General features: G+C 42.1%; 1 protein-coding gene across 1 annotated transcript; it reads left to right on the forward strand.

Moving 5' to 3' along the window:
- The first annotated feature begins 1,791 nt into the window (after positions 1–1,791).
- CRHBP (corticotropin releasing hormone binding protein) lies at positions 1,792–15,632 on the forward strand. The gene is made up of 7 exons (XM_005890084.3): positions 1,792–1,872; positions 2,242–2,341; positions 2,584–2,741; positions 4,094–4,304; positions 6,046–6,194; positions 9,913–10,030; positions 15,102–15,632. Exons 1-7 carry the CDS (start codon positions 1,792–1,794, stop codon positions 15,257–15,259), a joined length of 975 nt encoding a protein of 324 aa, XP_005890146.1. The 3' UTR covers positions 15,260–15,632.
- Positions 15,633–16,700: the final 1,068 nt, after the last annotated feature.

A 16,700-nucleotide genomic window follows, 5' to 3' on the forward strand; every position in this document is an offset into this window, starting at 1 on the left:
CTGAGCACTGGGCTGCACACTGGAGAATGAAAGTAATCCAGGTATTCGAAGGTGAGAAATGGAAGGACTCCGTCTCTCAGTGGTTCAAGGCCGCGGCTCGGTTGACTAGAAAGGAGGATGGGCTTGTGAGTGGCATAGCCTCCCTCCAGGCACAGCCAGGGTGGGAGACAGGCCTGGCATGTTGGGCCAGGCAACTTGGGATTAAGCGGTGTGTTTTTCACTTTTTTTTTTTAAATTCCTCTCAGGTTTCTTTATACCCTCTCTAAAATTCAGACATCTAAACAACCCCGGGATGGGGAGAGGGACATGATGGCCAGTGTTTATGACCTTTGGGTGCCCCTTCCTCCCAGTCTCTCTGTGGTCTGAGGTCTGTTTACAAAATTGGACAATGGTAGGAAGCCCTCCAGGTTAAACAACAAAGAGGTGGCTCCTTCAGAGCTCAGAATTGTCTTAAATAAGGACATATAAAAAGAAAAAAACAAGAAAATATCAAGTTCTGAACCAGTGGGCAGATTACTGCTTCAGAGTATACACTAAATATGCAACCATTTTCTTGAGTTAAAACACGATGACAGTCTTATTATCTGTAATAATTTTAATAGCAAAGAAAGCTGAGGGTGGAAACCAAGTTTTCTGTCAGGCAGAGGTAAAAATATGAAGTTTTTTTAGAATTTGTAGTTGCCTTGAATCACAGAGATTGGAGAGGGATGGAAAGACCAGAAGTGGAGACATTCATATTTCCCACAATTTTGGACATAAGGAGAAGCAATTTTCTCATCTAATCAGCAAAGATAAGCTTAACTTATTTCTGCATTTCTAAGTCATTTGTTTAGCCCTGAAAATTTGCTAATGAGCAGTTTTAATAAAGCTTCTCAGCAGTTCTTTCTACTGGAGTATGAAAGTAATCCAGGTATTTGAAGGCATGAAATGGAAGGACTCCATCTCTCAGGGGTTCCGATGGATGTTAAGGTCCTAGCCATGATTGACTGGCCCAGGAGTGCATCCATCCTCTCTATGCATTCAGGCCATATGACAGTTTGGCTGAAATCCAGAAGTCCATGGACCTTAGAGTTAGCTTTCTCTTAAGGAAATGCTTACATGAAACTGGACCAGGATATAGCAAAGACCGAGGAAAGAAAGAAAGCTTGAATTACATGACTGCAATATTCTGCAAAATCACACTTCAGCTTCTGTTCAGCTTCTCCTTGGAGCTGCAAATTCCTCAAGTTTCATCCTGAGAGGCAACTGCGTGAATACTATATTCTCTGACAATTTCCAACACGATTCCATTTAAGGTTATGGGACAAGGCTTGTATGATAAGGCTGTGTGTGGTGGTGGGCATTTTATGCCTGTGTGTAACCTTGTCACTTGGCTTTGCAAAGTCAGAAATTCCCTGCATATCCACCAGAGAGGATAATCCAGCATGTGGCAGGTCAAGTAAATGCCATCCCTTACTCTCTATTCCTGCCTCATTCTTTCTCCCACACTTTAGTTCACTAAGTTGTAAGTGTCTGAAATCATTCTTGGTGAATAATGCTGGACCACTCTGAAAATTTGTGGCTGAGGGCTGGACCCTCGTCATCGCCACGCAGTTTGTCGCCGAGACAGGTAACCCATGGTTACTGAGCTCAGATCAGTTAAGGGGCAGAGAGCCTCCGCTCCTCACTGCTCTATAAAAGGGATCCAGCAAAGGGACCCTACCAGTTTCTAGCTCTCAGCCTGGGTGAGCCTGGGAAGCAAAGCCTGAGACCTCCGGAGCAGGAAGCACCAGCTGCAGAGCCAGGGCCGGCATGGCCCCCACTTTCAAACTTCAGTGTCACTTCATTCTGATCTGCCTGCTGGCTCTAAGAGGAGAGAGCCGGTACCTGGAGGTGAGCGATTCCCTGGGGCTGACCCATCTCATCTTCCAGCCCTTAGTGTCCAGCCTTGGGGATGGGCAGGCTGCCTCTGCTCTCAGATTATGTTGGGGTTAGGTCTTTCTTCCTCATTGACTGTGCTCCCTCTTTCCCCGGGTATCCCCTAGGTCTTCCTGCCTACTTCTTCCCCCTTTCCCTCTGGCCCCTCGGGGATACCTAGATCTGATGGAAAAGTTCTAAACCTTCCCGTCTTCTCCGGATCCCCCTGGAGACATTGATCTGCTCACTTGCTTCTCTGTGTCGTGGGCAGGGAGGGTACCCGCTTCTGATCCCCTCTCCCCCTCCCTGAACTGTTCCGGACTGACCTGAACTTTTCCTGGCCAGCTGCGGGAAGCAGTGGACCACGATCCTTTTCCACACCTCGCCGGTGGCGCCAGCCCGAAGCGGGAGCTGGAGGGGGAGCCGCTGTACAGCCGCGCTCTGCGTGAGTGCGGGCTGCCGGGGAGGTGGGGAGGTGGGGGCTGGCCGGACCCCTGGGAGGGAGCTCGAGGCCCAGATTCCCATCGCTAAGGGTCGGTCCGAGGAGGTGCCCCTGGGCGAGATGGAGTGACGCTCCGGGAGCCAGGCGCTGAGGCTGGGACTCGCTGGGGGCGGAGAGAGGGCTGCCCCGGGCGGCGCAGCGGGAGGCTGCAGCCCTGGACCGCCAACCTCACTGCCCTCCCCCAGGGTGCGTGGACATGCTGAGCCTCCAGGGCCAGTTCACCTTCACCGCCGACCGGCCGCAGCTACACTGCGCCACATTCTTCATCGCAGAGCCGGAGGAGTTCATCACCATCCGCTACGATCTGGTCTCCATCGACTGTCAGAGGGGAGACATCCTGCAGGTGAGGCACCCCCGGACCAGGTGGGCAAGGGACGGGCAATGACCGGGTCCCAGCTACCCAGCAGGGAGAGCCGGTAATTAGATGCTCAGCTGGTGCCGGAGTGGGACCCCCATGCAAAAGGAACCTCCTCTCACGCCCTGAAGGGCTGGTGCCTCCTGCAGTGGTTTAAGTTCCCCTCTGTGAGCTCTCGGTCCCGGTGCTTGTTGCATCCTGGGGCAGATGAAAAGTGGTACAAGCTCATTTAGCAGGAGCGCTCAGGTCCGCGAGCCCGTGGCCCTGGTTAGAAGGCGACCTCACCTCTGAGATCTGAGCCCGCCTTGCTCCTGCAGGTCCCTTTCTCTGTGGAATCGTTCCAGGCTCCCAAAGGCTGTCTTCAACGCCTGGGTGACCCGATTTTGGAGCAGAAAGGCACGGGCCACTGGGAGAAATCCTGAGAAGGAATCTAGTTTGAGGCAGGGATGAAGTGTGGACAAGTCCTCCAGTCTCACAGCATCCCCACTCCGAGTTCCCTGTGAGCCTTAGGGGTCAGCTTGGGATGGTTGCTGGACTTCTCCAGTCCAGTTAAAGTGAACATGATTAAAACCCTAAAGTGGAAACTGTCAAATGCAGTGGAAGAGAACTGATCTGATGAAGGGATTTGTAGCTGGTAATGTTACTAACTCGAACTAGGTTCAATTCATTAAATTGGAGACCTGTGGTGATTTTAAGAATAAAGTCAATAGACTCTGACCTTTTGTCCAGCCAACTACAAACTTCAAGAAGTGAAGGAAAAAATTCCTAACTTGCATACCAGACATTATTGTCTAAGTGTTAAAGTAGTTCTTGATATTTTAATGTGTGATGAGTTTAAAGATGGGGGAAATGGGTATGAATAACCATCGGCAGGTAGGTAAAGTTCTTGCTCCAATTTGTCCCTTTGCTGTCTATTTTTGAGATATTTTGTTCATATTTTAATGAGGAAAGAGAAAAACTGAAGCCCAGATTATGCTCCTGTGGAATTCTTCTGAAGGTAGGATGTGTGAAAAAATAATAACCAATACAAAAGTGTACATCATCTGTAGTTTTATTTACCAAGGTGGCTGAAATGATGAAGTATAAGAAAGTATTTGCTTCAGATACACTGGAGTTTATAAAAGGGGGGGGAAAGCAATAATTAATTAATTAATCATATGACTTTCAAACAATCCAGTCAAAATATATACAAATAGAAAGCAAGTGTACAGGGGGGTATAGTCTGTCTATTCCCTACTTATAATTGGAGGTCCATTGCTGGGTAAGCTTTTCCCCCTTTTCAACACATTTATGATTTCAGGAGCTGATGGAAGTGATCATCTTTGTGTTTTTGTTGGAAGGTATTTGATGGTTGGATTCTCAAGGGGGAGAAATTCCCCAGTTCCCAGGATCACCCTCTCCCCACGACGGAGAGGTACATAGATTTCTGTGAGAGTGGTCTGAGCAGAAGGACCATCAGATCCTCCCAGAACGTGGCCATGATCTTCTTCCGGGTCCATGAGCCAGGAAATGGATTCACAGTAACCATGAAGACAGAGCCTAACCTCTTCCGTAAGTGGACTTCCTGTCTTCTCAGTTAGAAGGCAGGAATTGGGGGGAGAGAGCATCCATTCTACTTTTCAAAAGTAGTATTATTGCACAGACTTAAGAAATTTGAAGTGAGGAAGGATTTGAATGGGAATTCTTTTGTAATTAGAAATGACCTGAAGGATATTTGTGATTCATTATTATGAAAATCAAATCAGTTTTTAATTTATTTACCAGGCTAGATAAGATACTAACTTATGGTGGCTAGAATTCTATTTTTCCCCTGGTCTTATTTCTGATCTCCTGAGTTACTACAATGTATTCAGTGACAAACTTTAATCCCTGCAGTCATTCCATTGACCTGGATTCAGATATGAAGTCTTTAAGATACTTAGGTAAATGCCGAAAGACTGCGTATCTGGGATGTGTAGACAGATTTCATGCCTGAGCAGAGGGTTGGACCAGAGGACCTCAGTGTTGCCTTCTGAGTCTGAACCCATTGCTCTAATTTAGTTCGTTTCTGATGGATACATGAAAAGATGCTATAAAGCTAAATAGCCCAGGCCTAAAACACATTATCTTAATCAGAATGAGTTCATTCATCTATTTATTATTTTTGCCCATTAAGAGGAAAATGTTTGTAAAAAATCAGGTAAAGAAAACATAATCATTTTTGGTTGCATACGATAGTATTAATATTAACACTTCATGTGATTGAAGAATGGCGCCTACCTAATCTGCCAAAAAATAATGTACTGACTGATCTCCCAATTTTTATTTTTAAAAAACAAAGTAACTTTTTATGGTAGAAGCACCCAGAAGGGCTATTTCTGAGGACTGGAACAGAATAATACTAGAGGACAACTGTTTCTCCTCTATCTTGTTTGGCTAGAAATCAGAAATCTTCTAGAATCATCAAGGAATTTCAGTTCGTTTTGAAATTAAGTGTGATTAAAAATATAAGAAGGAGGCAAAAGGTAATTCTGACATAGTCTGGTGAGAAACTTTTGTCCGGTGTTGCAAAGAGTCAGACACGACTGAGCGACTGAAGTGAACTGAACTGAACTGAATTGGCCGAAAACAGCACAAACTCTGATGCTTCTAGTTTCATAGCTAAAAGAATAAATTTATTGTAAGTCTAGACCTGAGATACAAAAAAAATTTTCAGAAAATTTTTGGAATAAATAAACATTAAAGATTTACCTTTTAGTCAACTTACCACTTAACACCCAGTAAATATTTATCAGACATAAGCCTGGTTTCTGATTTTCTCAGCCTATTTTCTAACGGGTTCAATATTTCTTTACTTTATTATCTAAAAAGTAACATATATCTCCAAGTTCAGTTAATAAAGGTTTCAGACCACCGGGGTTTGAATTCTGATCTCCTCTTTAAGCCTTGATTCTTTCAGACTTCCAGATTGAACTAAGACCCTAGTTAATGAAGTATTCCTAGAACTTACACCACCTAGTATTGTTTGGTTGGTTATTAATTTATGTCTTGTGAGTGTTATAAATAAGGTGACCCCCTGAAATTACAATTAGAAGCCCCTTACAGCCCAGGGCCTCCTAACAATGTGGATATATCCCTGGTGGTTTTTCTTCCCCAGGTCCTTCCCATCTCCAAAATCACCTTTGTGATATGTATTCTCTTCTAGGCCCCAAGCCCCTAGACCATTAACAGAAGCTTAGAATAGGATAAGATAAATTTCCACAAAAGCCCAGCATACAAGATAGTGAAAATGTGATTTTGCTTTTCTATAAAGCCTGCAATATCATCTCCCAGACCCCAAATGGAAGGTTTACTCTGGTTGTGCCACATCAGCATCGCAACTGCAGCTTCTCCATCATTTATCCTGTAGCGATCAAAATATCTGATCTCACCCTGGGACACTTAAATGGTCTGCAGTTAAAGGTGAGTTGCTTATTGCTTCCCAGTCACTTCCTAAGGCCCCAGCAAACTTTTGAGAGCAAAAGTAATCATACAGGGCGAACGTGGATGAATGGGAGAGGCAGGTCCTTCTCTCTGACCATTTCATCTCACACGAGCCTGCCGTCGCTGCCTGAACACACTCCTCTTCTATTTCCATTATGCTGCAAGCTGCATACTCAGGTGCCCCTTCTGCCTACTTGAATACTTTTTTCGTGATGTAAGAAATGTTTCCAACTGGCAAAGTTGTGGCATATAATTACAATTGAACTCTCTTGTACTTGCCTCTTTTACAGAAATTCTCTCCTAGCAGAACCTAGTGTGAGTCATCTACACAGCTGTTTTTCTGATTATTGGAATTTTCTTTTGACATGAAGGAAGTGTCTTCATTGACAGAACTGTGTGATGAAGGAATGCTAAGTGTAGCAGAAAATATGAAATTGGATTTTTATATTGCAAAATACAGTAAAGTTTTGAAGCTTTTTTTTTTTTTTTTTGCATTACATTTCATGCCATACATTTTGCAACAGAACATTAGCTGAGACTCCCCATCTACTGTTCCCCCCGTGAACTGCTGTATGGACTTTGCAGTTGTGCTGACCTTGACCACATTTACTTGCACTGGCAGCTCGTTTCCTCTGAGTCACCCTCACCTCCTTTTATGTTCTCGTATAGGTTAAGGTTAAGATAACTGATAGGTTAAGATAACTGATATATTCATCGGCATCAAAGAAAGTCATCAAAGAAAGTTCCTAATCAGACAGATTTATTTGGTTTCAGTGAAACCAAATAAATAAGACTAGGGCTGAGAAAAGCAGTATGTACAACTTCCTTTAAGTCCTAAACTCATAGGCCAGTGCTTATATTTTTTTTTAAATTGAACCTTTGTGGAAGAATAATCCTTTGATAAAGACCGGGATAAGTGGATGTCTCTGGCATAACCTTACTGGCTTGAGATTGTATGTCATTCTTCATGTTTAATATAGAAGATAGCATGTATGGTAGATTGAGAGATCTGCATTTTAGCTATTTTTGGCTGTGAGGAGTAATCTTGGTGCTTACCATTTACAACAGTGTGAAGTCTGCAGTGTTCTAAGTACTTGTTGCTTTACAAAAAGAATTTTTTTAGGGTGCTTACTATGTGCAAGGCCTTATTCTAAATGCTGGAAATTAGCAATGAACAAAACAGGTCCTGCTCACATGGAACTTACATGCTAGGGGATGAGACAGGCAAAAGAATAATATGTTTCAAATAGTGATGAGTACCCTACAGAAAATGAAGCAGAGTGGTGGCTGGGGAAAACGTGGGAGAGAAGGCAGGCAACTACTTGAGGTAAGATGGTCAGGAAAGAAAGCTTTTGAAAAGGAGACATTTAAAGTGAGATTTCAGTGATAGGTAAGAAGGAGCCGGCAGCCCCAGGAGAGCCGGGAACAGGGCGACAGTAGTGCAGAGGCTCGGAGGCAGGATGGGCTTCCTGAGTTCCAGAAACAGAAAGAAGCAAAGAAGGTAGGGGCCTGTGGTATGGTACGGCACCAGGGAGACAGGCAGGGCCGGGGTGGAGAGCCCAGCGGGTCATGGTTAAGAGTTAAGAGCCTGCTCTGAGTGCAGTGGCAAACCACTGAGGGGTTCGGGCATAATCCATCTGATCGTGATCTGGTGGGTGAGGGGGCTGGGATTGCTGGCTTCATGACCAAATTAAATAACGGAGTCCATGATGGGAAGGAGAGGATTGCCCAAATGCCGTTCTCGCTTCCATGAATGATGATGAATGAGCTGTAGTGGCCCGAGTGGTGCAGGAGTGCACCTAAAAGGCCATCGTCATAGTCTAGGCAAGAGGTGAGAGTAACTTAGTCCAGGGAGGTGGAACCTCCACAAAGAAATGTAGAGGTCCCTACACAACCCAGCTCCTGCCGTTGTTTACTGAGGATAGCTGAGAGGTTCAGGAAGAGGACAGTAAAGTCACCGACTGCGAGGAGTGTGTGCTCCCCACCTCTTTGTTTCTGGGTTTTGTTCCCCTCATTTTTGTTTTTTGTTGTTGTTGTTGGCTTCCCTGCACAGCATTTGGGGTCCTAGCTCCCTGACCAGGGATTGAATCCATGCCCCTTGCTTTGGAAGCATGGAGTCTTAACCACTGGGTCACCAGGGAAATCCCTATTGCCCTCATTTTAGTTTCTATTTCTCCCCAACTTCCTATTTCCCATTTCTCTCTCCTGAGTCTGCCTTTTGCCCTTCACCTCCTCCTGTGAAATTTGGAACCTATAGAACCAGCTGGAATGTTTAGTCTTAAGTCATGTTCTCCCTGGACACCCTCTACTCAAGGGAAAGGCAATTACATTTTTTTCCCCTTTACTTCTAAATGGCTTATTCAACTCTTCGTACAAGAACATGAGCCCTGTACACAGTGGGGCTGACTAATCCTGTATTTTATGGTTTGATGAACTGTGTAAAATGCTTAGAACAGAGCACATAATAGGTGCTTTAAATATGCATACCCACCACCACCACTTGCTTCCTTTCACTGGACAAATAGATGCTGTAATAGTATTTTCTATCTGTTGCTTTGTTCCAGTTACATTTCAGTATCTTCCTAATGTTGGACTGTGTGTGTTTATGTAAGTGTGTATTCAGCACTCTCTGTTTTAGACTTTGGTTCCTATGTCGTATGGTCTATCTGGTTAACTTCTACGCATCTTGCCACACTCAGCTAGGTCTCTTGAGTGTACCTCAATGAAGAAGAGGATCACAGGCAAAACTGGTGGTATAATTTGTGGGGGACATCACAAAATGAAAACACGAGGACTTTATTTTAAAATTATTAAGAATTTCAAGATAGTGACAACAGAGCATTAAGCCAAGCTCTAGGCCTCATAAGTGTGAGCCCTGTGGATGTGGGCCATGGGATCACGAGGCCAGCCCTGATCACAGGAGAGGGCGGAGAGGGGTGGCTTTTTTTGCCTGGGAAACTGAAGCCCAGGAAGTTCTGTAGACGAGACATGTGGAAAGGATTGAAGGGAAGCAGAAAAAGTGGTTACGGTGGATCACATAGAGTTTTAGACTAGATAATTATTTTGAATAGTTTGAAATAAATTTACTTTCATTGGATGGAGAAAGTTGATGGTAACTCTAGCTAATTTGAGCCCAAATGAGGGTTTTGTTTTTTTCTTTAATATTCTTATAACTAATCTAAATCCTTATCAATAGAAAGGGTAAGAATTGTCTCCCTAGCAAAAAAAAAAAAAAAAAAAAAAAAAAAGTCTTATAAAGAAGAGGAAAAGAGGTAAGTTAAAGGAAAAAACTGATATGGAAGTCCTATTTATAAAAACACTGACTGCATGCATTAAGAAATTCAAATAATTCAACATGTGTGTCCAAATGATTTAAAAATCAAACCACTTTTAGATGCAATTTTTATATACCGTATATGGAGTTTAAAGATTCTGATTTCATCATTGTAGTCCTTGCACTTGTAAAAAAATGTTTTTTAAATGCACACACATTTTAAAAAATGATTACTTAACCAATTTAGAAAAGCAATTCCTTTTTTTTTTCTTTAAAAAGTCTTAATTTCTGGAGTCTTGGATGTTAAATTAAAGGGCACTTCCAGGATTTCTGGGCCTAAAGGAGTGAATTCACCAATTTGCCATTGGTTTGACTTTGCTAGGTGATTTAAATATGTCTTCCTCTCCTGCTTTGTTCTCTTAGAAGTCCTCTGCAGGCTGTGGGGGAATAGGGGACTTTGTGGAGCTGCTGGGAGGAACTGGTTTGGACCCTTCCAAGATGCTGCTTTTAGCTGATCTCTGCTACCCTTTACGTGGCCCAGGTAAGATGGTTCTTTGATTATTATTTATGTGCCTATTAAGATTGTTTTACCCTGATGCTGGGAAAGACAGTGAAGGACAGGGAAGCCTGGGGTATTGCAGTCCGGTGGGGTTGCAGAGAGTCAGACACGACTGAGTGACTGAACAACAATAAGACTTTGTCCTTAAATAAAACACTTCAAATTATTTATACGTGAAAGGGCAAGTTCCACCAAAAAAAGTTTGATTTTGCACATTGAACCAATGTGAGGATTTTGCATTTGAGCCTATACACAGTATCAAGAATGCATGACCACAATATCTGACATTGGGAGAGAAACTTATGAAGTAACAAACTTGCATGTTTAAGGTTGGCCCTAGGTAAAACTATGAAAATGGCATAGAACTGTGCTTGTTCTACCTTTTTGAAAGTCCCTGCTTTCATCCTCTTGAGACTAAAGAGTTTGCCGACTGAAAACCATGGTTCATATAGTGTATGTATCATCAATTAGTAATAATGTAATGATAAAGTAATATCTAAGTCATTTTACCATATATATGTATATGTGTGTGTGTATTACTCGTAGTAAATACATTAAAAGGTGATTCACTTTATTAGAAATTCCCAGAACTGCTAGAATGTCCCCAGATTCTAACAGCAAAACCAGCCTCTGAAAGACTACTGCCAAAAGAGAAGTAAATTCTGAAATCTAAAAGTGGTCCCTGGTAATAAAAGACCAGGTTAGCTCATGGTGCAACACCAAATAGAATCAGGTCTTCTTTATTACGAATCAGTGAGGAGTTTCCATTTGGTCAGGCTCAGGTGGGGTGGGGCAAAGGTGGAATTGCTGACTCATGACCACATTAATTAATGAAGTCCAAGTGGGGAGAGAGAGGGTTATGTGAAACCTTTCTATAAAGGTCTCCCATTTCTGTCCTTCTGATGCAGGAACCGGGGATTATTGATTAAGAGACAAAAGTCAAACAGAAGAGCAATCTTTCATCCCTTATCATAGCCCCCTTCCTCTCTCATAAGCACACATCACACACCAACTAAATAATGAAACTGCAAATCAGACCTCCTTTTGATCAGCTGTTACCTGTTTTAATTAAACCCAGATCTGCCCACCAGTACTTTCACTCTCTGAGCTAATGCTGGGATCTTAAGCAAAAACTCTGGAATAGAATTAATATACATAGATAAAGGGAAGTTCAGTTCAGTTCAGTCACTCAGTCGTGTCCGACTCTTTGTGACCCCATGAATCTCAACACGCCAGGCCTCCCTGTCCATCACCAACTCTCGAGTTCACTCAGACTCACATCCATCAACTCAGTGATGCCATCCAGCCATCTCATCCTCTGTTGTCCCCTACTCCTCCTGCCCCCAATCCCTCCCAGCATCAGAGTCTTTTCTAATGAGTCAACTCTTCACATGAGGTGGCCAAAGTACTGGAGTTTCAGCTTTAGCATCATTCCCTCCAAAGAAATCCCAGGGCTGATCTCCTTCAGAATGGACTGATTGGATCTCCTTGCAGTCCAAGGGACTCTCAAGAGTCTTCTCCAACACCACAGTTCAAAAGCATCAATTCTTCGGCGCTCAGCCTTCTTCACAGTCCAACTCTCACATCCATACATGACCACAGGAAAAACCATAGCCTTGACTAGATGGACCTTTGTTGGCAAAGTAATGTCTCTGCTTTTGAATATGCTATCTAGGTTGGTCATAACTTTCCTTACAAAGAGTAAGCATCTTTTAATTTCATGGCTGCAGTCACCATCTGCAGTGATTTTGGAGCCCAAAAAAATGAAGTCTGACACTGTTTCCACTGTTTCCCCATCTATTTGCCATGAAGTGATGGGACCGGATGCCATGATCTTCGTTTTCTGAATGTTGAGCTTTAAGCCAACTTTTTCACTCTCCCCTTTCATTTTCATCAAGACGCTTTTTAGTTCCTCTTCACTTTCTGCCATAAGGGTGGTGTCATCTGCATATCTGAGGTTATTGATATTTCTCCCGGCAATCTTGATTCCAGCTTGTGCTTCTTCCAGCCCAGTGTTTCTCATGATGTACTCTGCATAGAAGTTAAATAAGCAGGGTGACAATATACAGCCTTGACGTACTCCTTTTCCTATTTGGAACCAGTCTGTTGTTCCATGTCCAGTTCTAACTGTTGCTTCCTGACCTGCATACAGGTTTCTCAAGAGACAGGTCAGGTGGTCTGGTATTCCCATCTCCTTCAGAATTTTCCACAGTTGATTGTGATCCACACAGTCAAAGGCTTTGGCATAGTCAATAAAGCAGAAATAGATGTTTTTCTGGAACTCTCTTGCTTTTTCAGTGATCCAGCAGATGTTGGCAATTTGATCTCTGGTTCCTCTGCCTTTTCTAAAACCAGCTTGAACATCAGGAAGTTCATGGTTCACATATTGCTGAAGCCTGGCTTGGAGAATTTTGAGCATTACTTTACTAGTGTGTGAGATGAGTGCAATTGTGCAGTAGTTTGAGCATTCTTTGGCATTGCTTTTCTTTGGGATTGGAATGAAAACTGACCTTTTCCAGTCCTGTGGCCACTGCTGAGTTTTCCAAATTTGCTGGCATATTGAGTGCAGCACTTTCACAGTCATCTTTCAGGATTTGAAATAGCTCAACTGGGATTCCATCACCTCTACTAGCTTTGTTCGTAGTGATGCTTTCTAAGGCCCACTTGACTTGACATTCCAGGATGTCCGGCTCTAGGTGAGTGATCACACCATCATAATTATCTTGGTCTTGAAGATCTTTTTTGTACAGTTCTTCTGTGTATTCTTGCCAATATTTCTAAAAACCCACTTTGCTAAAAATTTGGGGCTAGTTTATGCTAATTTACACTTGAGCCCTGGTTTAAACCAGTGGCTTCTCTCCATTTGCGTTCTCAAAGGCACTGGATCCTTCCATGCTGATGGAGGGCACCCGTGAGGAGATGTGTTTGAGCTGGATAAAAAGATTGGATTAAGAACTGATCTAACACTCATCCCTTAAAATTTAGATAATTGAAGCTATAGTAATTTTGGTGCATGAATTATATAACTTGGTTTAGGTAAACGTGTGTGTGTGTGTGTTAGTCCAACTCTGTGCGACCCCATGAACTGTAGCCTGCCAAGCTCCTCTGTCCATGAAATTCTCCAGGCAAGAATACTGGAGTGGGTTGCCATTTCCTTCTCCAAAAGGATATGATCAAGGCCAAATATTTTGCCTGTTTTATCTAAATGATTGAAACCAGTCTTACAATAATTTGAAGGCTTGACTTATCTGACCCATTGGTTCATTTTAGACTTCACTTTTTTCTTTCATTCATCATGTTTCCATGAGCCCCTCCTAAATTGTTCATACAATGAACTCTTAGATATCCTGCCCTTTAGATTAGATCGAATTAGGAATATGTCAAATAATAAATAAATGGTATGCACATTAACTAAAGGAAATAAGGTGCGTTATGTAGATTAAAGTTCAGAGTAAGATCAGAAAAGAATGACCTTCCCAATCATTTAAATAAAATTAACTTTGGACCTCGTCATAGAAGCTTAGCCTAGACTCCCTGGCGCTTATATTAAAATAATTACAGGATTTATATTTTATTATCTCTCCAAATTGACTTTTACCTAAATAAGTCTATCTGGCTGTTTCACTTCATTGAAACCCAGGTGCATGTTTTTGAAGTAGCTGTTATACAAGGATAATAATGTTTCTCAGAATTTAGTCCTTATAGAGACAAAGAGGGGGGAAAAGATTGAGAAAGTTAAAATAGCAGGAAGGATTATTGTAGGGTAGATAAATCTTGCCTCAGGAACCAGCTTGAGGTTGAAGAAATAAACTAAAAATAATTTTTAATAATTATTTAATAATTACTGAGTTTCACAGAACAGAAACTCATGTAGGTACAAATAGTTGGTTGCCAGAAGGGAAGGGAGTAGGAAATGAAAAGAAAAAAAGGTAATTCTGTGAGGTAATGAATGTTAATTAGCTTGATTGTAATGATCATTTCACAATGTGTATTTATATAAAAGCATCATGTTGTACACCCCGAACACATACAATTTCAGTCAGCTATACCTCAACAAAGCTGAAAAAAAATTTAACCCCCTCCATTATTCTTGCCTGGAAAACCCCATGGACAGAGGAGCCAGGCAAGGATCGAAAAGTCATTCCATGTAAGAAATACAGGAAAACATTAGAAAAAGTACAGGTGAACAACAGAATGAAAATTAGTACATTCAGTGTATGTCTAAACCATGCAAATGCTATTTTTATTTATATGTAAAACAGAATCATTATCTAGGCTAGAAAACAATAAACAGGTGATTTTTTTGGTCTACATAACTGTCTGGCAGTACGGTCCATCCTTTAGCCCTACCCACTACATGCCACGTGCGCCCCCAAACAGAAGGGAAAAAAAAACAGGCCCTACAAATTTCCAACCTGTCCCAAGGGGGCAGCACTACCCTCACTGAGAATCCAGCGAGAGGAAAGGCGTGGCAGGGACTGACGCTTGCCTTCGTCCGCCTTCACCAAGCCTTGGAGGCAGGAGAACATAAAAAGCACGAGGAGACATCTTCTTACTTCTTTATAGTTAGTTTTATTTGACAGTGTTCTTGCACACGAGGCGAAGGGCTGAGTTCAGTTTCACTACTCAACAACTAATGACACAGTTGGCTCTTGAACAGCACGGGTTTGAACTTCTCAGGTCCCTTACACAAGGGTTGTTTTCAGTAGTAGATACTGCAGAGCTACACCACCCTGGGTTGATTGAACCCGAGGATGTGGAACCTCCGATCTGGAGGAACTGTGGATGTGAAGGAGAGATGATAAATTATATGCAGATTTTCACCTGTGGTGAGGGTCCTTGGCCCTAGCGTGCAGGTTGTTCATGGGTCAGCTGTATATTATAATGAAAATGAAAACAAAGCCGTTTCACCTGATGGTAGATGGCTTGGTTTCAGTTCGTGAGAGGAAGCTACATCTTGCTTTCGCCCTGTTTGAATGATCTTGTGGATAGAAATGGCTTGGCTCTGTGGTTTCTAACCTGCTGGGAAACTTACTTTTTCCGTGAATTATAGCCCAGATGAAAGTTGGCTGTGACCACACGGTGCTGCGCATGGTCTCCAGTGGAAAACATATAAATCGCGTGACTTTTGAGTATCGTCAGCTGGAACCATATGAGCTGGAAAACCCGAATGGAAACAGTATCCAGGAATTCTGTCTGTCTACTCTTTGAATAAACAAGTCAATGATTTCCATGCTGCTAGCTAAGGGAGTTTTTAATGGCTATTATATATGATTTTGATGAGCAGCTAGTTAAGAACCTTTCATACCAGTCAGTATTCCCAACGTTGAACACATATCACACACACTAATTTTTGTAACTTGCTTCTTTTTCATTTGTTATATAAATGACCACATGGCAGAAAATAAGCCCCTCTCTCTTTTATATGCTTTCAACCTAAACTGGTAAGACAAGTGCAAAGGAATGTGCAATAAAAACTTGTATCACAAGGGAAGATACTACAAAGAAATAAAAATGATGGTGTTGTCAGTTTTATAACAGAAAATGCACGTCTGTGTAACCAAAGTAGTAGCTTTTGTTTAGTTTCTGCTTATTCTGTTTATAGTAGAGAGTAGTTGTAGCTAGTATTATTTATCGATTTGTAACAGCTTGTTTGTAACAAACATTTGTAGTATGGAAAACATTTTGCAATCGTAAATACAAGCATGAATAAACATATTCAGAATGTTGGCACCTCAGCAACCTGCTTTGTTTACCTGAGTAGTTACTTACCTTACTACCATCAGAAAATAATGTTCTCAGGTGAGAACCAAATGCTGAACTAAATCATTTTAGACTTCTTGGAGCTCAGAGAACTCTGGGTTGGTAAGTAGAATTATTAGGTGCAAAAGGTAAACTTTCAGAGTTTGTACAAACAACACTAAGTGATTGGTCGTGATAGGGAAGCAGGATGTGGGGATCACTTTCCCACTCTTCTCCAAGAAAACTGAGAGTACATGTCTTTGCCACAGTGAAGAGTGTACTTTTCAAGGTCAACAGAGGCCTTAAGCAGAAATCTGAGTACTTTTTTGGTACCAAAGATGGTTTATCGTTGACTGAACCTTGTCTACAATCAGCTTGAGATCAAGCATGTGGGCCTGTAAAAAGACATCTTGAGGTCAGAAATAAAGACTTGAGAAACAAAGGAAATACTCCAGAGTGAACAAGTCTTCTTTGGATTAATGAATGAACATTGAAAACTGTGTCATAACTAATGGCTTGATTCTGGGTCCCCAAACATATTTAATATAAAGTTAATTTTATACTAGAGTGTACTGGAATCCCATATACTGGGATTGTTAACGAAATCTGGCAACCCGGCAGAAAGAAAAATAGTGACTGAAAATACTAAAAATACCCAGGTTTGAGCCTAAATTTTATCTCAGTAGATATTCTGGAAATAGCAAATGGATGAATAAATGCCTAAATGGATAGATGGATAAATGCTGGGATGAATGAATAAATGTCTAAACAGATGGCTATATAATTCCTGATTAGTTATGTAAGATGCTGGGTTTCTTATTTTATAGAAAATAAATTCCGTGAAGTTGAACCCGTTTATCTTTTTCACGGTCCCTCTAGCGGCCAAAGAATTAATGCAGTCACTTATATC

This window comes from Bos mutus, chromosome 10, assembly GCF_027580195.1.
Source record: "Bos mutus isolate GX-2022 chromosome 10, NWIPB_WYAK_1.1, whole genome shotgun sequence".
Lineage (NCBI taxonomy): Eukaryota > Metazoa > Chordata > Mammalia > Artiodactyla > Bovidae > Bos > Bos mutus.

Excerpts from the sequence above, each read along its gene's own strand:
- CRHBP (XM_005890084.3), top strand. The coding sequence starts at position 1,792 with ATGGCCCCCACTTTCAAACTTCAGTGTCACTTCATTCTGATCTGCCTG. Across the intron at positions 1,873-2,241 it reads GAGAGAGCCGGTACCTGGAG|CTGCGGGAAGCAGTGGACCA; the intron begins GTGAGCGATTCC and ends TTTCCTGGCCAG. Across the intron at positions 6,195-9,912 it reads TAAATGGTCTGCAGTTAAAG|AAGTCCTCTGCAGGCTGTGG; the intron begins GTGAGTTGCTTA and ends TTGTTCTCTTAG.